Source organism: Tarenaya hassleriana, unplaced genomic scaffold (genome assembly GCF_000463585.1).
Source record: "Tarenaya hassleriana unplaced genomic scaffold, ASM46358v1 Cleome5, whole genome shotgun sequence".
Lineage (NCBI taxonomy): Eukaryota > Viridiplantae > Streptophyta > Magnoliopsida > Brassicales > Cleomaceae > Tarenaya > Tarenaya hassleriana.
The window spans coordinates 3,303,322-3,324,444 of record NW_010967707.1 but is presented as its reverse complement, the minus strand read 5'-3'; the positions used below and the strand labels follow the sequence as shown (position 1 = coordinate 3,324,444).

Here is a 21,123-nt window from a genome sequence, read left to right as displayed (position 1 = left end):
CCCCCCCCCCCCCTTTTTACTCGCGTTTGATTGTATATGACCTGGAAAACCAAGAAATGGGCTACCGGAAAAAGATGACAAGAGCGAAGGAATCAATTGAAAAAAAAAATCTTTAAGGTCGCGGAAGGACTTAAAGAGAAACCGAACAGTGGAACCGGCACGGAACAAGAAGATTCTCTATTATGAAAAAAGGGATGAACGGAGATTCCAAACAATAGGATCCCAAAGGTAACGCAGAACGGCTCGACGATTGGAAGTTGAGCAACACGAGATCCCAATTCTATTGCCATGGAGCCCAAAACTCATCTTCAGTAAATGATAACACCCACTTTCCAAATTCCAAGTTTTAAAGCATCTGTGATCAATCTCGTCAAGTAAATCATTCTCCGACCAGAGACCACAAGCCGGTAATCACCACACCAAATACAGTCCGAGAATTAAAAAAAAAAACAACTAACAGATTGGAGAGAAATTCCCAGAAATGTAGCATTTGTTCCTCTGTTATCACTGTACAGAGAAGAGAAAACCCCCCGAAGGAAAACTGATAAGGAAAAACAAGGGCAAAAACAAAAGGAAGATGATTGGGGGAGAGAGAAGAGAACCTACAACCCTCGGGAGAAGGATCAAAGATGATGAAGAATCTCCATGAAAGTTGAATATTTAAGGTTCTTGAGAAGAATGTTGGTTTCTTTGTTTTGTCTTGCTTTGCCCTCTCTCTCTCTCTCTCTCCCCAGATTTCAATTGTTTATATATTTTGCAAACCGCACGAGCTTCCAATGTTATATAACCAGAGAAGCCTAACCATGGTTAGTCAACTGGTTTGTACATGTTGCTGTTCTCGGATTGACCATGGTTACTTTATATCATGAAGTTGTAATATCTTAAACTATGTTTAAAGAAGTTTAATGGTAGGCAAATGATTGTGTAGGGTTTAAAATCGGATAACAAATAAATAAACACAATTTATTAATGTGTAGATAAATCATAAAATATTCGTATTCGTAAAAATAATTATGTATATATATGATGAACGGCCAGTGATTTTACCATAGTCTAATGTAGAAAGAAAAATTGAAAAAAAAAATCATTTTTCCTTTTAATTATTAAATTTTATATTTAATTATAAAATTATTGAACAAAAAAGTAAGTGTTAATTGATTTATTAATTTTCTTTATATATATATATATATATATATATATAGGCATGAAAAATAAAATAAAAATATGAGGACACCAGAATCCTTTTGGTCAAGTTGGCAATGTGATCCCCACCACCTCACCTGCCTCCACCTTTCTTCCTTCTGTTAATTGAATTTTTTTATATTTTCACATTATATTTATTTAACACCACCAACAAAATCAATTTGAAATTCATATGAATTTCGGTAAACTATTTTGATTTTTTAAAAATTTTCTTATTGAAATTATAATTTGTATCGCCAAGCGATGTGATGTTGTAAACCCACGAACGAAATATAGACAACACATGTATTTAAGTATTCGATCGATGATTAAAAAAATGATTCTACAGTACTTACGATCAAGGTTTTACGGTTTACGATAAAATATGTGAATTCATATGCTTGAAATTTATTCGTAAAATATACAGTTTTTTGTTTATTTATTCATAGTCTTCCAAAAAAATATGGATGTAATATTTGACAATCGGGATATATTGAATACGATATTTCGGTAGCTATTGTGTCTGGCGTTATTGTATTTTTGTCCCATATGATACACGATTTTGTTAGGTTTGAACATTATCAAATCTAAATTGGACCCTACTGGCTGATCATTGATAAAGACCCCGTCACCCCTTCTATTCCATTAATGTCTTATAGAGGTTGAGTTGCGAGGTGGAAAATGAAATAAAATCGAACGATTTTTTTTTCCATCGAATTCAATTGGGATTTGAGTTTACCAATTTTATTATGTTGCTATCGAATTTCACTTGCATATCAATCCTTCTTAGGCCAGAAACATTTAAATCATATATAAATGTAGTTAATATAAAAATAAAAATTATCATAAAACTACAAAAAAAATAGGGATATTTTTTTTCTGTTCTATTATTTTTTATTCATTTTAAAAGAAATGGCAAAACTGTCATTTAGTTTTATGGTGTTTTTTGTTTGAAATTTTGGTTTTGATTTGATTTTATTAAGAAATGTCTAAATTTTTTAAAAAGTTTTTTCATTCGTTTTTATTATCGTATTCAATTTTGATTCAGTTTCACTCCACTCATCTCATATTTTTTTCATATTATATACATATATAAACATTTATAACTTTGGAAAGGACAAGGGTATTTAATTTGATTTAATGTTGCGTTAACTAATAATAACATCTTAACCAGACAATTTTCAACAAGTGGTCCAAAAAATCGGGAAGATCTCTCCAAGTAGTGATTGATAATGAAAGGTGAAATATCGTACGGTATGATATGTTATTCTCATTTTTCACGTGGTATAATCCATGAACGAATCCAAGGTATTCTTACCAAATTCAATCATATTTGGGTTCAATTCGAATTTTTTTTTATAAAAAAAATTAAACCTTCAAAGTTCGTTACTAAGTCCATCCCCTCATTTAAATAAAATTAGAGGTGTCAGCAAGCCTAGGATTTTGAGATATTCGATTCTGAATTCGAGTTTACAATTTTTCATATATGTCATCCAATTAGGGAAACCCCCTTTTCAGATATTCGATAGTTCACATGTTCGGATATCCACGAGTTATCCACCGAATCAGGGAACCCCTCTTTCGATTTTTCAATGGAGATTGATTATCCCAAAGAGTGATTTTGTCTGAATGTCAGAAAAGGTGAGATCTTTGACACTTTTCCGAGGAGTTCAGAACTGGGTCTTGTTTGAACAACGAGGTTCTTGAGTTTCTGTTAGGGTTTAAGAGGAGGAAGAGAAGTTGCAGGGAGTAAGGTTAGCGCTTCCTGTCATCTTCCTCCACCTTCTTCCCGATGTCGGACGGTTTGCATGATTCGAATCCATAACTGATCAACCGTTCGATCTTCTTCCAGTTTCCGATAACATTTTTGAACGGAGTTCTTCTGATACAACTCATGAATCGAGAAATCGGTGATTATCATATACATCATATTTGGGTTTTTCCGGTGCATAAGCCCAAGTTGCTATGGCAGCATTCAGTATATGTTTAAGATCCGACAGAGTCGGAACGATGACAGATATTGCGAACAGAATCAGCTGTTTCACCAACCACTCTGTCTTGTCTTGACCCACCTTGTGTTTCGATAACTGCTAAATCTTTACATTTAAAAAAAAATTGCTCGAATAGAACTCGCACACCCTAATTGGCTGCGAGTGCGAAATTTGATTCTCTCTTGATAAAAATCGAAGCTTTATGGAGGGACTAATCTCGCTGCGAAGTCCCGGAAGCAGTATTTCGGTTCGAGTGGATTCGCCATTTATGCATCCATGTCACAGATCTGTAACTAACGTCTCGATCAGACGCTCGGTTTCAGGTGTCTCCATGGAGAATAACAGGCTTAGGGTTTCGTCTCTTTTCCCGATTAGGGCTCAACAGGTACGTAATCGAAGCTCCTTCCTTGGAATCGATCCGGTTCTCTGTCTTATCTCCATGATCCAGAAACAAAGTCGGCATCTTTTCATTTCTTTATAAATGACCGGATTATGCCACATCTATATTGCATGTTTCTCTTTGGTTCACGGATGTTTGGATTTGTTCCTTGATGTGTTGAACCTTGGATTCGTAATGGAATCATATGTGATGTCAAGTGATATCGAGCCTAAACCCTAGTTGAAGCTAATGAATCAGACGAAAATGGGGGAGGTTTCTCTGCATTTTCTCTGAAGAATTCTTCATTTTGGTTGTCGGATTTGAAGGAAGGATTATCTGTTGCTTCCTCTGCAACTGAAGACAGAGACAATGCTTTTAGAATCAAGGAATGGGAAGTAGGGATGTATCAGGATGAACTGGCATCAAGCCAAGGTATCAGTGTAAGAAGACGAAAGCCAACCAAAGCACCCTTAGGATATGTTGGACCCTTTGAGTTGCGATTGCAGAACAAGGTTGATTCTCCTCGAGATGTCTTGGAGGAGATCATATGGTACAAGGACGAAGAAGTTTCACGTGTAAGGCCTTTTGTTCTACGAGGGTTTCTCTCTTTCTGACAAAGTTTCCTCCGAGTTAGTGTGGTGAAAACCGTGATCTTATCGATGATATTGCGTTTCAGATGAAGGAGAAGACACCATTTTTGGTTCTGAATAAAGCTGTCGAGAATGCCCCCCCCCCCAACCAGGGACTTTGTCGGGGCACTTCGGGCGGCTCACACAAGAACTGGGCCTCCCAGGGTTGATCGCTGAAGTCAAGAAAGCTTCTCCGAGTAGAGGAATCCTAAGAGAGAATTTTGATCCAGTCCTGCAATTGTCTTTCTTTTGTTCTTTATCTTCTTGAGTGATAAAAAATATTGCTTCATGTGTGCTTGAATGGTTCTCATGAACACCGAGCAAATGAGAAACTTCACGGAAAATATTGGCCTGAAGTTTCCAAAATTACAGGTCGAGATTGCACAAGCTTATGAACATGGCGGAGCAGCATGTCTCAGCGTTCTGACCGACGAGAAGTATTTCAAGGTACGATATTACGTCTCAGCATTTCTATTGGATGAATTCTCATTGCGGATATCTTGAGGGAATCAGTCTCTAATGCTAGAGAGTTCTGTTCTTGCTTTGGTTTCATCAGGAAGGCTTCAAAAACTTGGAAGCAATAAGGAGTGCTGGTGTAAAGGTAATCTGCATCCTTAGTCACATTCTACCGAAAACCCGATATGTTGGTACTTTGACACATAATTCCGGGCAAGGTGTTAAGTAATATCTATGCATTTGTAGTGCCCGCTTTTATGCAAAGAATTCGCTGTAGACCCATGGCAGATATACTATGCTCGGAGAAAGGTGCTGATGCAGTATTGCTTATCGTCGCCGTGTTGACGGACCTTGAAATAGGTTACTTTCTTAAGCTCTGCAAGACGCTCGGTCTCGCTGCTTTAGTCGAGGTTTGTTTCCTTTTCGGGTTACCTTACTTTCCTGCGGTCAGTTGTTACAAAGAAGAGGGGTGAGAAAATTGGGTACCCAACCTACTAAATACCTGATTTTCAGGTACCCGTCATTCATGGGTACAAGACGGGTTTCTTTATCCGTCCAACGAGTATGGGTATGAGTAATTAAAAACCGGTGGCGGAAACCGTGGATATCCGTGTACATTTGTTAAGAATATATATACCTTTGTCAATTTCTAATATTTACCCTTTTATCTTCATACAGATCTACATTCCCTAAAAATTTTGGATATCCGATCTGTGTCCACCCCTAGTAACTTGTATTATGCTTTTTTTTTTAATAATTTCCGGGTTCAGATATCTGCAGTATTCAAATATTTTGTTGGGTACTTGTAGTCCGGATACACACATTTGGGGTACAAGTAAGAGTACCAAATTGTGATATTTTGTCTTCTGCTTTGAATCCGCAGGTGCACGACAAGAAGGAAATGGGTCGTGTTCTTGGGATCGAGGGGATCGAGCATGTTGGCATCAATAACCGAAATCTCGGTACCTTTTTTTTGCGCAATTCAGTAGCCGAGTAACCTAATAAAAGGACAGGAATCTAACCCTGGTGTATTGTCGGAGAAAGACAGCTAAGTTAGGTGTTTCACCAATCTGTTTTTTTATTTCTGGCTACAGGAACATTTGGAGTTGACTTGACATCAGTAACACGAAGACGCTTCTTGAAGGAGAGCATGGTCGACTCATCCGCAACAAGGACATGATTGTAAGTGCATTACATTCCACGTTCGATTCTTTAACGATCGAAATTATTAGGGGTGTGCATAAATGCTCGGGTGCCCGACCTTTCGCTGATACAGGATGGTTTTTTATTACCCGTCCAACGGATGCGAGTAATTTAAAACTATGGGAATTAGCGGGTATCCGTGTACATAGGACATATATACCTCTGCTAGTTTTCAGTATTTAGATTGTGTCGAGTCGACTCCTAAGAACTTGTATTACGCATTCTTTGTTATAAATCTGTTCTTTCTTAAATAATTTTCGGGTTCGAGTATTCCTGGTTACACGAATATTTTGTCGGATACTCACAATTCAATACCCGAGACCTTGGAATACGAGTACCGACCGGGTATTAAATTGTGATATCCAAAACCATCGGGTATAGGTTCCGATACCTTGAATTTTGCGAATACACGAGCCGTGTCCGCGTTCTATCGGTTATTACTCATGTATGGGGGCAAATCGCTAAGGTGGTTGGAGAATCCGGTCTGTTTACACCGGAAGACATCGCCTTCGTACAAGAAGCCAGTGTTAAGGCGGTAATGCTCCTTCAGATGTATCAATTCGTTTCCTCGATTTTCTCTTAACGACTAACGGGGGGAAAAAAGATCGGATATTGGTGAATCTGGTACGATCTTTGTGCAGGTGCTGGTTGGAGAGTCCATTGTGAAGCAGGACGACCCCAAGAACGGAATATCTGGACTTTGTGCAGGTTCCACATCTACTACTTTAATACATACATGGTTCCTTGTTATCAAAATTCTTGGTCCAAGAATCAACATGGACCTCGGTTATCCACGGATATCTGAATATTGAGAACATTCCATAAGTATCCGAAACTTGAATATCCGATCGATACGAGTACGATGACGAGTTATAAGCACGGGTTTGGAGTCAGATTCCCGACCCGTATCAAGCCTTAAATAGTTCTTAGCACCCGCAAACAAGCACCAACTATTTCCCTGACAGAGTGAACAATAAACAGAAAAGGCTTGGAGAGTTTACAAACAGGAGAAACTTATGGAAACCACTTAGAAAAACAATCCATGGTTTAGATTCAACACAAACCAACATTCAGGTTCTCTCGAACCCATAACCCGAAAACATCCGGAAAAAGAAACGTCGTTTTTTCCTCTAAATACATCAACCCGAAACCCGAGCGGCAACACCACTCGAACAGGATCTAAAACAAGACGCCAGAAGTACGTGTCATGGCTTCTGAGACAAGCTCCAAGTCTTCCAGGTGCAGTAATGGTATTAGGGTTTGGTTCTATAGATGGACGAAAGAAGAAGGCCTTCCCAAGGCAAAGAACTTCCCCCTGGTTATTCCGCACATATACAGCAAAACCATTTTTTCTGCAAATTCAATCCATAAAAGAGTGAACAGGATGCAACCAAGAACAATCTCTATTAAGGATATCAATTTGCAATTACTTTTGAAAGTAGTGAAAGATTATAGTTCTGTAGCTCTGAGTTCTTGGTTGATCTCCCAACAACTACCATCTTTTGGAGTGACAAATAGAAAACATGAACTGCTGAAATTTCAATGTCGATCTTATTACAATATCGGATGTTTTCGCCTTTTGGCATATAATAAAGCAAGCAGGGCCAAAAAAAATGCGGGGACTTACGGGTTGAGGCTTCCCGAGAACTTCCCCGTGGCCATGTTTATAACGAGGATCATCCTTCACGGGGGAGTCAGATTTGTTGCCACCTGCCTTTTTCTCATTTCTAGCTTTGTTGAATATAACGGTGAATCCCTCGGCTGATGCAGGGTCATTCACATCCCATTCCCCGAACTTCGGGAGGGGTCGGTCCTTGTCCTGCAGAAAATTCAATTGCACATAATTATCTCTCAGCAACACAGCAGAGGAATCCAACACATTCTATCTTATTTGACTCTTATATAATAAGGCTTTCAATGCCCAAAACAAATCTAAAGAGAACGGTAAGAACTGACTATGCCCAACACAAATACAAAGAATCTGAAGTATTGGAAACTCGGAAAGTATTGCATGACCGGAGCAATGAGCATGCTTGTGTTCTTCAAACGCTAAAGAGCTCCAAACTGTACTGACACAGAATCGGTTTCCACAAAACGGGATAATAATGAATTAGCTTCGCAAGTTTCAGTGTATTATGTTTTTTGGATTCTGCCAATAACTTACAGAGCTCCTACAATCGTGGTCCTTTCCTGTTCCTTTTTCACTACTCTTAAGATAGCTTGTGAGGGGCAGAATTTAAGGGCTGATTGAAATTCAAGCTCATTCAAGCAAACAAACTGAACAAATTCGTGGAGACTGCAGACACTAAGATCAAAATTTTCACCATTAACTCCCAAAATAAATGAAAGTGAAACCGGGAAGAAGGAGAAGCTCCTCCATCGCCAACAGACAAAACATTTTGAGTTGCAGAGTGGAAACCCACAAATCCATCATGAGCGCAAAAGAAAAGAAAAAAACTCCAAAGGAATCGAAAGCCTGGAAATTTCCATCGCCAGGCAAAACAAGATCAACGGTGAGTGTCAAGACAAATCCGGCTTATATGCCTGAAATGGCCAATCATTCGAAGGAAAAGCATCAACTTCGACAGAAATTAGAAATGAACTAAACAATTCCAGAAAACCCTATAACATAATCAACATTCCGAACCAAAATCAACAGAAATCAGCCAGAATCAGGATAAATTCACCGTAAAAACAACCGAGCCCATACCAAACAACATATCGGTGCCCAAGAAACGCAACGCATAAGAAATGAAATCTATGAAAAGGGCACAGAGATCATACTGCCATGGATGCGGAAGAGAATTCTCACGAGCTGAGCCGATGGGTTTTCGTCGTCTTCGCAAGTTTCGCCTCTCGGCTCGTCCCTTTTCGTCGTGTTCTTCCTTCGGGGTTCATATTGTAAAAGGTGGTCGAGAGAGAGAGAGAGAGAGAGAGAGAGTGGGCCAAATGGGCCAGAAGACGTTTAACAATTTACAATCCTGCCACTCCAACATTATGGCCCACTTAAATTGTCCGAAAGAATCTTATTCATACAAATAACACCACAACAAATTAATTGGTTAGTCAAATATAATCCATCAATAATTAAATTAGGATTATACATGTGAGATTTATTAATCATATAGGTTAAATGATACGATGGATGAATCCGGTAAAAGATAAACCCTAAATAACAATATTTAATATCATTGACAAACGTAATAAAAATTCAATTTTTCAAGTACTAAATCTACATCCATAAAGGGGTGTAAAACGAGATGATTCGGCTCAACTCAGTTCGGATCATTCTGATCTAGGAAATTTTCAGTTCAGTCCAATCCAATCCATTTTTTAGCGAACCAAAAATAGATTAGTCCAGGTCAAATCGTCTGAATTTGAGAGCCAAACGAGTCGGTCCGCGAGCTAAATATATAATTTTTTAAAATATAATTTTAAATTATTTTTAAAATATTTTTAAAATATTTAAAATATAATAAAAAAATTAAAATTTAAAATAAAATAAACTAAATATATAATAAAAATATAATTTGTATATATAAAAATATTAAAATTTTAATAAAATAATTATTTTTTCTAGTCCGCGAACCAGCCCGGCCCGTGACGAGCTGGCGACCTGGCGCCACGAGTCCGGTTCGCGACGGGCTGGCTCGTTAGGCCTATTTTTTATATGGGCTCAAGATACTTGAGTTCGACTCACAAAAATATGGGTTGACTCGTGAGCCAGTTCGCGAACCGGAGCTCATTTTACATCCCTACGTGATAAAACCCATTTTCGTTTGATTAATAAAAAAAGGAGAAAATGATTCATTCAATATATAATAACATCTTTAATGTAAATGAATTCTGTAAAACTCATTTAATCTAACCCAATAACTTAACTGATTTAATAATTAAATAGGTGCTCACCCAACTCATAATTTTGAACAATAATAAAATGGGATGATTATATTAAACTCCACCAACGGGCATCTCCCACACAAACTTAATCCAATTGAATTTGATATCACATCCATTTTAATTAGGTTTTAATTTTTCGATTATAAATTAATTCATCGGCAACAAACTAAATTTTTTTCAATTGACATCTCTAAAACAAATGAACTTCCAATAAAAGTTACTATTACCAACCTAAATTATTCTATATATTTAATTATGAAATGAAAAGCATCTTCCAACATGCAATGTACAGCTGAGTTCGATTACAGACAAATCCCAAACGACCGACACTACCTTCATTCATCATACACGTGATTTAAACGTAATATCCATAGAAAAATCCAATATAAAACCGACAGCCCAAGCAAGTTGGGCTAATTATTATTCCAAATCTCCACACAAAAATAAATAAAAAAACAAATCATTTCCAGAAAAGAATGAAAAAAAAAAATCAAAAATATCGAGCAAGATTCCCACCGAGGCAATATCATACACATGCCACGTGTCGCAAACCCACTTCACTCTTTCATTTATTTTTTCGCAAACCCACTTCCCTCTTTCCTTTATTTTTTTTTTGGTCCTCACATGAAATAAGCAACACCGAGACAGAATCCGACAATCGCCGTCAAGAAACTCCGACCAGCCGTCAACGTCATCATTTCCGGAGCGGCGCCGTTTTTGTCGTCGGCGACTTGGTCTTCGGAATCATCCGCCGGAGCATCGGCGCCCGGGCCGTCGGCCAACTCATCATCCGCCGTCGACTTCTTCTTGTGCTTGCTCGGCTTCGGCGACGGAGCTTCCTTGACAGTGGCCTTGAAAATCTCTCTGGGCATCAAAACCTTATCGATTTTGTACACAATCAACGGCTCCTGGTCCTTCAACGTCCCCGTTACCTGCGCCGTTACAACGTCCGTCTCCAACGTCACGTCCTCGCCGTCGTTCTGCACTGTGAAATCGTACTTGTTGTCTCCCTCCGTCGCCAGAGTGTTAACGGCACCGTTACCAGATCTCAACATCTGCAACGACTGATAAACAGGGATTCCATGGTACAACACTAACGCCGTCTTGTTCGCCGCGGACAAAGACTTGAACTTTGGCATGAACTTGCTGACGGCGCCGTCGGTCGGACAGAACACAGTTAACCCTCCGTCAATCGTGTCCTGGAACGTCTTGTCGGCTCCCGTCGAGGTCATCATGTCCGCAAAGGCTTTGCATCCTTTGTATCATAAGGAATCCACATTTTCCATTAGCAAAGCTCTTGCAAAATACAGATTTCAATATCTACGCAACTGAAAATTTCAATTTTTTTCATCCAATTTTTTCTTGCGATACCTTGCTTATCAAGAATGGAAGTGAGATTGAGATCGCCAGGGCTCGGAGTGGGAGCCTCAGCCTCGGGAGAAGTCAAGACCTGACTGATCTGAAGAACAGAGATATTGTAAGCTTTCTCGAATACAGACTTGATGTAATGAGCAGTGAGCTTGCTGTCGTCATCTTGGACACCGAACGCGACTTTCCCGCCTTTCAAGTCAGTGATGTTGACGTAACCGGAGGTCCCCGTGGCCGAACCTGTGGCCTGAAACATGGTTGACGTCGAGGTTGTCCCGTCGGTGATCTGGTGGAGCTTTTTGGCGCCAAAGTAATCGACGAGGACGTGGAGGGAGAGGATGTTCCGGATTGTGTAGAGTGAGTAGCCTTTGGAGAGGATCGACGACATTCCGGCGTTGTCGACGGCCAATACGGTGATCGTTTGCCGGCGGTTGATATCGTCGGCGAGATGCGTGGCACTGAGGTAATGGTTGAACGTGGAGAAGCTAGGGTCTTTGGCCAAGATTCTGGTGATATTGTGGGCGTTTGAGGAGGAGAGGAGGAGGCAGAAGAGGAGGGAAAAGGCGGAGACGGTGGCTGATAACCGGAAAGGAGCCATTGCGGCGGAGCTGCGGCGGAGGAGGGAGGGTTTGTGTGTTAACGTTGCGGATGGAGTTATAAAGAAGTGTGAGGAGGAGTGGGGTGGTGAAGAAATGGCTGTAACGCATATTGCCAGCTCAGCAGATGGTGAGGTGTATACATGGGACCCACGCTAATGAAAGTAACGTGGATACACAGCTCACACATTCGCTAGACTGACCGACACTCTCCATGGGACGTATCTTCATGATTTTTCTTGGATGGGTCATAAATGGAAAAAGAAAAATCATACACATTCTCTTTAATTAATATATTAATATGTTATAAAAAAAATCCATACAGTAAAAGATATAGCATTCAATTGTTCTTTAGTAAAATCACTTCTTCGGCAAGCTTTTTCGGTATATTTTAGCAAATTTTTATTCTAAATATATTTAACAATTTCTTTTTTATCCAAATTTTTTTTTTATTCTAAATGAGGACAAATATTACATCTTTATCAAACTAACAGAAAAAAAGTTATTCAAGAATTTCGAGTACATAACGTGATTCATTTTTATTATTATCGGTTTTTAAATAGTTATATCTGTGATTGAGAATTCAAAAATATTATCTATAATCGTGTATATATATGATTTATCATCTCAATCATATTTTTTAAATAATGTCATATTATATCATATTTTTAAAATTTTATTGTTAATCTCTTTGCATCTATCTGTTTTAGCCATACCTAATTTCCATCAAGTAATATAAAAATTATTTTAATCCCTCCTACCAAAATTAAAAATTTTATTATACCCACCAGAAATTGAAAATAGTTTTATTTGTCAGATAAACTGAGAATAACATAAAAATAAATATGACATATACACTTAAAAATAATTTAAAAAGAAAAAGAAAAAGAGAAAACTCTGGAGTATGGGCCCCCCAATATTGTCGGTGGTGAATGTGAATAGTAACGGTAACGAAATCCTGTATGGAGCACGGGGAAACAGATTGCCACGTCAGCATACGTCAGGCTCTCTCTCTCCAATCTAAACAAAACCAACTGCAGATTTTTGATCGTTTAATTGGTCTAATTAATGGACCGTTTACATGCAACGTTTACAACATAATGCTTGTTTAATTAGCCTAATTAATTAGTCTATCGTCATTATTGGACTCGTTTTCTAATCTTCTTGTCTTTTTTTTAAAAAATTTTTTTTTTACTTGTTTTGAAAACCTATAAAGTTATTCTCTGTCCTATAAGAAGCTTAGTTATTCTGTCAGGAAAATCACGTTGTAAAATTATTCCATGCTCAGAACCAAATCAATACCCCATTTGTTTTCCTTTCAACTAGATTAACTTTTATCTTAATTATTTTTACTTTTTTTTTTTGGCAAATTGTAACACAAGGAATGTAAGAATAATAAAAATAGATAAAAGCAACCTTAAAAAAAACATTATTAATGAAAAAAACCAAATCCAACAGGTTAAAAAAAAAACCTTTAAAATAAAACATTCTTAATGAAAATTTAATCTGTATCCAAATAATTAAAAAAAAAAAAGGAAAAACGAACATGTTTTGTGTTTTTCCAAAAATAACAATTTCGCAATAACAAATCCAACAGTTGATGCCTAAACTCGACAACTCCCAAGGAATCAACACTGTTTCACCGAATAAATAAAACCCGTATATTATTACTGTTGCATTACACGTAACTCGATTACAGTTTATAATTTAAATAAAGAGAGTTATAGTAGCACTAATCATATACAAAGTAAAGCTCGCTTATAATTAGCACTATCTAAACAGTGGTTACAATTGTACTGTGGCTTGTTTTTTTAATTTTATTTTTATATTACAACAGGGAAATAAAAAAGATAAAATAAAAAGGGGTTCGTGGAGGAAGCTAACCATTAGGCGAGTTAATTAATCCATTTTTTAACGTACTTAAAATCGAGTGATTAATAACGGCATTTAACAATAGTAATTATTATTATCAAAGTTTACCTTGACCTAACCGCACCACCCGCGGAGCCGGGCCCATCTTTCCCGACACTCATCTGATGATTATGATGAAGGCCTCCTCCACCGTACACGTGTCCTTGATTATGATGATGTCCCATCATCACCATCCCTCCGTACATCCCCCCTCCCGTCGTCGCTCCCCCATTGTATCCAACTCCTCCGCCGCCGCCGCCTCCGGAAGTTCCCGTCCCGCCACCGCCTCCGCCTCCGCCTCCGCCGCCTTCTTTGTCGCCTTGTCTTCCGGTGGTCGTCTTCTCTCCTTCGACCTCTCTGTACTTCTGCAGGTAGACCTTCAGTGGCTCCACGTAATCCTCGAACCCTAGCGTCGTCATCGCCCAGAGAAGGTCGTCGCCATTGATCGTCTTCCTCTTCTCTCTCTGACACTTGTCTGAAGCTTCGCCGGTGATGAAGCTGATGAATTCCGACACGCACTCCTGCACCGTCTCCTTCGCGTCCTTCGAGATCTTTGCGTTCGCGGGCAAGGCCTTCTTCATGATCCTGCTCACGTTAGCGATCGGGAGGAACCTGTCCTGCTCACGCGCCGACGAATCCCCGCCGGCGTTGCTACCGTCTCTGTGTCCTCCTCCCGATTCGTTGTCCGAATCCGCCATATCCAATTGATCCCGGCGAGATCGAATCGGCTCTCCGGAGAATCGGTAGGGGTAGAATAGTAAATTCACGGAGTCACGGAGGAGAGGGGAAATCGGCGAGAGATAGAGAGGCGAACAAGATGAAGAGTGTTTTGGGTCGTTGGATCGAGAGGGTAATAATTGCATCGGGAATGACACGTGGATGGTTTCTGGTCGTTTATTTGTCGATAAGATTATGCCACTTGGATTTGGTTTCAACCGTTGGATGGAAAGAAGGACATAGGATATGGACGGTTCAGGATCGACCACGTGATATAACGGAGAATCTTTGAGTCGGCTTGTTCGGCTTAAATAATCAAGCCATCCCTAAATTCTCGTCGTCCGTACCTTATCACGACGATAATTTGAACATAATTCGTTTATTGAAAATAAATTGGAAATTTGATTTTAATTTGCTAACTAAATTATTTAATATTGAGTATAATATAACGACATTTTTCAATTTGTCGGGTATTTTCCACATGTCAAATGATCTAATAAGATGATTAGTAAAATATTTAAGAACAAGTTTAGGACCTTAATTTTGTTGTAAAACCGCACTTTCGTAACAGTCTCAAATCTTCTAGTGGATCAAATGGGCCTCTTTGGACAATGCAAAGAAAAAACAAGATGTCACAAAAAAAAAAAACAGAAGAAGATAAGGTCATATATCTGTCCACATATCCTTATATCCTAAAAATAAATAAATTTTAAAAAATATAATATATACAAGCCAAATGTAAAATAACTGAATGCAAGAGAATATCTTATTGTTCTTGGGGGAAAATGGCAGCTAAAATTAATCTTTCTTGTTCTTGCTTAGATTCCCCAAGATTATCAGCATCCTCTTCTTATTCAGATGTTCTTTCTCTGCCTCAGTTCCGCTGTTCATCGTCCCATTTAGGGTTTCATCGATTCAAGCTCCAAGCAAAATTAGGTGATGGGTTTGTTCCAAAATCAAAATTTTCTAATATCACTGAATCGGAATTTGTTTCTGAATCGTGGGCCAATGTTTATTTTAATCTTTTTTTTTTTCTCACAGGTGGGGGAGATCCAGAATTGAAGCCTAAAGGGAAGAAGAAGTTCATAACGAGAGAGGAGGAACCAGAACAGTGAGCATTCATTATACATTTTACTTCTCGAATTCGTTTCTCCGATTTCACAATCCGATGAACATAATTAATGTGTTGACATGAATTGACGGGCAAGAACAGGTGATTCGGGGTTAAAACTGGATGTTTTAGTTCTATAAACCCTAGCAAATCTTGGTTATTGGCTCTTGCATGTTGCAAGAACGGAATCTTGATTGTGTTTTTGGGTGTTGAACTCGTGTCTTGTCTTCTGGTGTTATCACTGTCTGAATCTTGAACTAACGAGCTCAAGTCAAGACTCAGAAATCACTGAACGAGATCTGCACATTGATCTCTGTACTGAATAAGATCAATGAGTTGACCCAATTGAAGATTAACAAGCAGTAAATATTGATTTGTATGTGTTGGTCCACATATGATTATTGAAGATAATCCAACACATTGTTCACGAGAAAGACGGTATGACGATGGATTTTGCAGGTACTGGCAAACAGCGGGAGAAAGAGAAGGCGAGAATCCGATGAAGACGCCGCTGCCTTACATCATAATCTTCGGAATGTCGACCCCTTTCGTCATCTTAGCCATTGCTTTTGCCAATGGTTGGATCAAAGTTCCGATTCGCTGAACAATTCCGAGGAAGAAGAAAAGGGCTCAGTCTTTTGTTCATTGTTTTCTCATTTCCGTATGAAAGAACGGTTCGGGAATCCGTTCTCAGTGATCTCTCGGGATGTAACGTACTCAAAACCCGACGTAAAAGAGTTATATATACACGTTTTGTTCGAGCCTTGAACATCTTTAAGATCAACATTGTGAATGAATAGGTAGAAAAATGAAGAAACTCTCGCCTCGTCCCCTCAGTTCGGCCGCAGATGTCGACACTCGGATATCCGACTGGCATAGCACGGTCATGATTCGTCAATTTCCCGAAACCCGAAATCCAAAAACATGGATCTAGAGTTAGATGTCACAAAAAATGCCGAATGTCTGATTCATGCAAGTAGAAGAGTTTGACAAAGACTGAAATTTCGTATAGTACTAATCATTCAAATTGTCTTGCATATTATTCAGATTTCAGACACTGTTCTTGTAAAGCTTTGGGAGTGGTCATGGATGGATACTATATGATAATGTGGAATATAATGCGGAAAAAACCATGACCGCACAATAAGATATTTCAGGAAAAAGAAAATCTCATTTTGTCAAGTTCTTTGATTCGTTCCCAAGGCTCGATGACACACTCTGCATGGCTACTCATTTCGGTTCCTCGTTTTCTTCCTTCTCGTCGTCGTCGTCGTCGTCGTCGGGTCTCGCTGCTCCATCTCCATTGCACGAGACCGTTCCACTCTTCGATAGATCTATCATTTTCCCGAGAAAATCCTGGCTTTCTCGGATTCGATTGAGATTCTTCGCCAAGAAGCACTTTCACCTCGATTCCACAAATGGGTCTCCGCCAAATTTCGCGTCTTTGCAGGAATGTGAGTTTCTCGGTTCTTGAAATTCTCAGCCCTTCTCGTGTTCTTGACCGGATCGTTTGTTCGATTAGCTTTTCTGTAACATAGGTGATCAAACCTTTTGTCGTTTTGATTCCGACCACAATCTGTTTGAGAAAATGCCTCCCAGAAACTTAAGGGTCATGAATAACTTGCACATTTTAGGTCATAATCTGTGAGATAGCCGATTTTGGTAATGAGAAGTTACTAAATTTGTCATCACCAGAAGATAACGATGCAAATTTTAGTTGGTAGTTTTTGCTCAGACAAGTTTCGGAGTTCCAACGATTCATGAACAGAGAAGATTCTCGCTTTTCCTTTGCTTTGCTCCACTAGTTTATCCCAAAGGGATCGTTTCTTAGATCGTTACTGTGATGTTTTCTTCTCATGATTCTCTTATCCTTTGGGGTATTCTGAATTCCAAAATGATCCAGCTGGAGACCATCTTACAGAAGAACATGCCGTGTCTCAAGGGAAAGACGGTTTCTTCGAAGAACCGAAAACAGAGTCTACTCTTAGTATTACAGTGGTTGGAGCTTCTGGGGACCTGGCCAAGAAGAAAATCTTCCCTGCTTTGTTTGCTCTCTTTTACGATGATTGGCTTCCTGAGGTTTCGTTGCCTTAAGACACACCAATTCTTGATCTTGCTTCTTGAAAGAGTTATGTTGATGTTTTGTTATGTTTCTCTGAATTGGACAGAACTTCTCTGTTTTCGGATTTGCTCGAACAAAACTCACCGACGAGGAGCTTAGGAACATGATCAGCAAAACATTGACATGCCGTATAGATCAGAGGTATTCAGTCTCCTCCTACGAATATTGTTTGTTCGTTGTAATTGAAATCTCTTCTTCGGTTGTCCTGTAACAAGTGATTCGACAGGGAAAATTGTGAAGACAAGATGGATCAGTTCTTAAGGAGATGTTTTTACCATTCGGGTCAGTATAACTCTGAAGAAGATTTCGCCGAGCTCAACAGAAAGCTTAAAGAGAAAGAGGTAATCCCTTTCGTCATCTCAATGCTTCTGTGAAATGAATGATAATCTCTGCTAACAAGATTTTGTCGCACTGTTTGATGTGATAAATCTGTCTTCGAGTTATGAAGTTTCTTGTTGAATTACCTGGAACTAGAATATATATATGTATGCATCATAAAATTCCTTTCGGTCTTTATTTCCCGTTGTTTGATTCGTTCTTTCAGGATGGGAGACTATCGAACAGGTTGTTCTACCTATCGATACCTCCAAACATATTCGTCGATGTGGTCAGGTGTGCTAGTGTCAAAGCTTCCTCATCAAGTGGCTGGACTCGGGTCATCGTCGAAAAGCCATTTGGCCGTGACTCTGGATCATCTGCAGAGTTAACGCGATGTTTGAAACAGTATCTCACTGAGGATCAAATCTTCAGGTATGTGCTTGCTGGTTATGGTGGAAGAATCTTTTCCATTGATGAGAAGAGATACATTATGTTATCATATCTAGGATTGATCACTACTTGGGTAAGGAGCTCGTGGAGAACCTTTCTGTGCTTCGGTTCTCGAATCTTGTCTTCGAGCCTCTATGGTCGAGGAACTATATACGCAATGTGCAACTGATCTTTTCTGAAGATTTCGGGACAGAAGGGCGTGGCGGGTAAAGTTGTCATAACTTCTTTATCTCAACTAAACAGAAGCAGCAGACATGGAAACACCTTACATGTCCATGTTAATGGCTGCAGTTACTTTGATCAGTACGGAATCATAAGAGACATAATGCAGAATCATCTCTTACAAATACTGGCACTATTTGCAATGGAGACTCCCGTCAGCTTAGATGCAGAGGACATCCGAACCGAAAAGGTAAGTACTTCAAATCATGAAGTTATTACCTTTCTTCCTCGAACTCGGGTTTTGTTCAGATGAATATGCTTTCCCATCAGGTGAAAGTTTTGAGATCGATGAAGCCATTACAGCTCGAAGATGTGATCATTGGCCAATACAAGGGTCACAGCAAAGGTGGTAAATCATACCCGTGTTACACTGATGACCCGACAGTCCCGAAAAACAGTCTTACGCCGACATTTGCAGCCGCAGCTATGTTCATAAACAACGCGAGATGGGACGGGGTCCCGTTCCTTATGAAAGCGGGGAAAGCTCTCCATACCAGACGGTATTGTTCTAAGGTTTTTTAGGAGCTTGATAATGTCACACTATGAATCACGGGTTTCGCAAAAAATACTATACCTTTTCGGGTGTTTTTCAACTGTAAATCCAGGGCAGAGATCAGAGTTCAGTTCAGGCATGTTCCTGGTAACTTGTACAAGAGCATTGTCGGAACGGATTTAGACAAAGCAACTAATGAACTAGTGATCAGAGTTCAACCAGATGAATCCATATACCTGAAGATCAACAACAAAGTTCCGGGCCTCGGGATGAGACTGGATCGAAGTGACCTCAATCTGCTATACCGAGCAAGGTATATATCCTCAAAAACTTATTTAATGCTTCCCCCGTATTAATGTTATTAATTTTCTGTTAGATTTCGGTTGGTGAATTAGTTACTCGGCTATCCGACTTTGAGCTGTTTATAAAGCTGAAATGAACATAGGGAAAAAATCGAAATTTTTTCTTTGTTTCCTCTGTTCTAAAGTTCTCGGTTTCTCTCACTTTCTCATCATCCAAACAGCTTCTCGTTTGGATTTGAAATAGTATCAGTGCGGCATTTTGCTCCAGTTAATCGCTTCCTTTCCCCGAGTCCCTATCGATCTTACCGATCGAATCTCGTGGAAACTTCATTCCTGTTTCCCCCGAACTATGGGCTCTTCCTCATCTTTTCTCGTCTCCAATGACCACACCAAAACCTGCTTCTCGTTCCTGATCGATTTCAATTCCTGGCAAAGCTCGTAAACAGTTTCTGGACTCATACCGAGATGGTGATTTCTTTCGCATGTCTGAATGGTCTTTTGATGGATTGACAGGTACCCGAGAGAAATACCGGATGCATACGAAAGGCTACTTCTGGACGCCATTGAAGGGGAAAGGAGATTGTTCATCAGAAGCGACGAGCTTGATGCTGCCTGGGCGTTATTCACGCCGGCATTGAGGGAACTGGAAGAGAAGAAAATGGTGCCTGAGCTTTACCCGTACGGAAGCAGAGGTCCTGTCGGGGCGCATTATCTCGCTTCCAAGTACAACGTTAGATGGGGTGATGTCGGTGGCGATGAAGACAACTTGTGAAGGAGAATGTTACGGATTTTCGAAGTGGGATTTCGGGTGTTTGACCGTTGACGTCTGATGATGGAGCAAATAAGTCAGGTTTGTGCTTAAGACATAATTAAGACCGTGAAGTGTATTGGTTCCAAGTTGTACGTCCGTACCGTACCCTTGCCGAATCAAACTTCCTTTCGAACCTTCTAGAACGTTCCTGTGACCCGACCCATCCAAATAAATATTCTGTTGGCAAATATCTTTTGGACCGAACCCAAATCCAACATAAGCCATACACCACTGTTAGAATCTTAGGTTGTCTTAAGTTATTGGCTTATAACTTGACCAAGAAAAAAGAGCATGTGTGTGTGTGTATATATATATATATAGTCGGCGGTAATATAAGCTTATCTCTTATCAAAACTTTGGGAGCAAATAAATAAACATAGAATGAATTTTTTCACCCAATATATACTATATACATACAAAACATGCGCACTGCTCCTTACGGTGCACAATAGCATATATGTACACAATATCACCTTTACACCGTATAAGAAATTGAAATAAAATATCATTGCAAAATCCTTTTCTATAATGACTAAAACATCATTTTTAGATATCTTTTACAAAATAAAGCATTCTTTGAATCTGATTCGATTCTATATCTATGTTATGTTAGAAGAATTAAGTATAACGAATATACTAATAAAACTATGGTTTACAAATTGTGGTTTACCTTTTTTACTTGTGGTTAAATTTGTTAGCATCCTAATTATGGTATTTATACCCCTAAAGTGAGTTATATTTCTTGATTTTGCTAATTTTATTGGTGTCTTTTATTTAAGTAATCATGTCTTTTTTTCACCATTGAAGTAATTACGCTATGTAGTGATTTTTGTATGTTTTGGGAGTATGGTATCTTCTAAATTTCTAATTAAAAATTAACTCATTTTAAAACGACAAAGGGAAAAGGCGTCATAAATGAGTATTATCAAAATTGTTTATATAAAAAAATGAAGACTAGTTTA

General features: G+C 39.0%; 5 protein-coding genes, 1 long non-coding RNA gene and 1 pseudogene across 10 annotated transcripts; 3 read left to right on the top strand and 4 right to left on the bottom strand.

Annotated features, from left to right (window-relative positions):
- Positions 1-162: 162 nt before the first annotated feature.
- On the bottom strand, positions 163-773 carry LOC109117256. The gene is made up of 2 exons (XR_002024623.1): positions 607-773; positions 163-507 (listed from the first exon to the last, which is right to left on the bottom strand). It is a non-coding gene; the product is annotated as an uncharacterized LOC109117256 (long non-coding RNA).
- Positions 774-2,942: 2,169 nt separating this feature from the next.
- Positions 2,943-6,686, top strand: LOC104826633 (annotated as a pseudogene).
- Positions 6,687-6,791: 105 nt separating this feature from the next.
- On the bottom strand, positions 6,792-8,733 carry LOC104826632 (RPM1-interacting protein 4-like). The gene is made up of 3 exons (XM_010559420.2): positions 8,625-8,733; positions 7,468-7,659; positions 6,792-7,192 (listed from the first exon to the last, which is right to left on the bottom strand). The coding sequence occupies exons 1-3, from the start codon at positions 8,628-8,630 to the stop codon at positions 7,160-7,162; spliced, it is 231 nt and encodes a 76-aa protein (XP_010557722.1). The 5' UTR covers positions 8,631-8,733; the 3' UTR covers positions 6,792-7,159.
- A 1,361-nt stretch (positions 8,734-10,094) lies between these two features.
- On the bottom strand, positions 10,095-11,759 carry LOC104826630 (fasciclin-like arabinogalactan protein 2). 2 transcript variants are annotated; one of them, XM_010559419.2, is made up of 3 exons: positions 11,112-11,759; positions 10,347-10,995; positions 10,095-10,314 (listed from the first exon to the last, which is right to left on the bottom strand). In XM_010559419.2, exons 1-2 carry the CDS (start codon positions 11,704-11,706, stop codon positions 10,361-10,363), a joined length of 1,230 nt encoding a protein of 409 aa, XP_010557721.1. In that variant the 5' UTR covers positions 11,707-11,759; the 3' UTR covers positions 10,095-10,314; positions 10,347-10,360. The 2 variants fall into 2 exon arrangements, with proteins under 2 accessions (XP_010557721.1, XP_010557720.1); XM_010559418.2 differs by having other exon boundaries at positions 10,103-10,300; positions 10,334-10,995.
- A 735-nt stretch (positions 11,760-12,494) lies between these two features.
- LOC104826629 (nuclear transcription factor Y subunit B-3-like) lies at positions 12,495-14,451 on the bottom strand. 4 transcript variants are annotated; one of them, XM_010559414.1, is made up of 2 exons: positions 13,685-14,451; positions 12,495-12,724 (listed from the first exon to the last, which is right to left on the bottom strand). In XM_010559414.1, the coding sequence occupies exons 1-2, from the start codon at positions 14,311-14,313 to the stop codon at positions 12,574-12,576; spliced, it is 780 nt and encodes a 259-aa protein (XP_010557716.1). In that variant the 5' UTR covers positions 14,314-14,451; the 3' UTR covers positions 12,495-12,573. The 4 variants fall into 4 exon arrangements, with proteins under 4 accessions (XP_010557716.1, XP_010557718.1, XP_010557719.1 ...); XM_010559416.1 differs by having other exon boundaries at positions 12,495-12,662; XM_010559417.1 differs by having other exon boundaries at positions 12,664-12,738; positions 13,685-14,450.
- A 618-nt stretch (positions 14,452-15,069) lies between these two features.
- Positions 15,070-16,214, top strand: LOC104826628. Its single transcript, XM_010559412.2, has 3 exons — positions 15,070-15,268; positions 15,374-15,443; positions 15,903-16,214. Exons 1-3 carry the CDS (start codon positions 15,118-15,120, stop codon positions 16,045-16,047), a joined length of 366 nt encoding a protein of 121 aa, XP_010557714.1. The 5' UTR covers positions 15,070-15,117; the 3' UTR covers positions 16,048-16,214.
- Positions 16,215-16,636: 422 nt separating this feature from the next.
- On the top strand, positions 16,637-20,351 carry LOC104826627 (glucose-6-phosphate 1-dehydrogenase 1, chloroplastic). Its single transcript, XM_010559411.2, has 10 exons — positions 16,637-16,897; positions 17,347-17,522; positions 17,612-17,706; positions 17,792-17,906; positions 18,110-18,315; positions 18,390-18,539; positions 18,625-18,745; positions 18,826-19,055; positions 19,161-19,361; positions 19,864-20,351. Exons 1-10 carry the CDS (start codon positions 16,666-16,668, stop codon positions 20,120-20,122), a joined length of 1,785 nt encoding a protein of 594 aa, XP_010557713.1. The 5' UTR covers positions 16,637-16,665; the 3' UTR covers positions 20,123-20,351.
- The last annotated feature ends 772 nt before the right edge of the window (positions 20,352-21,123 follow it).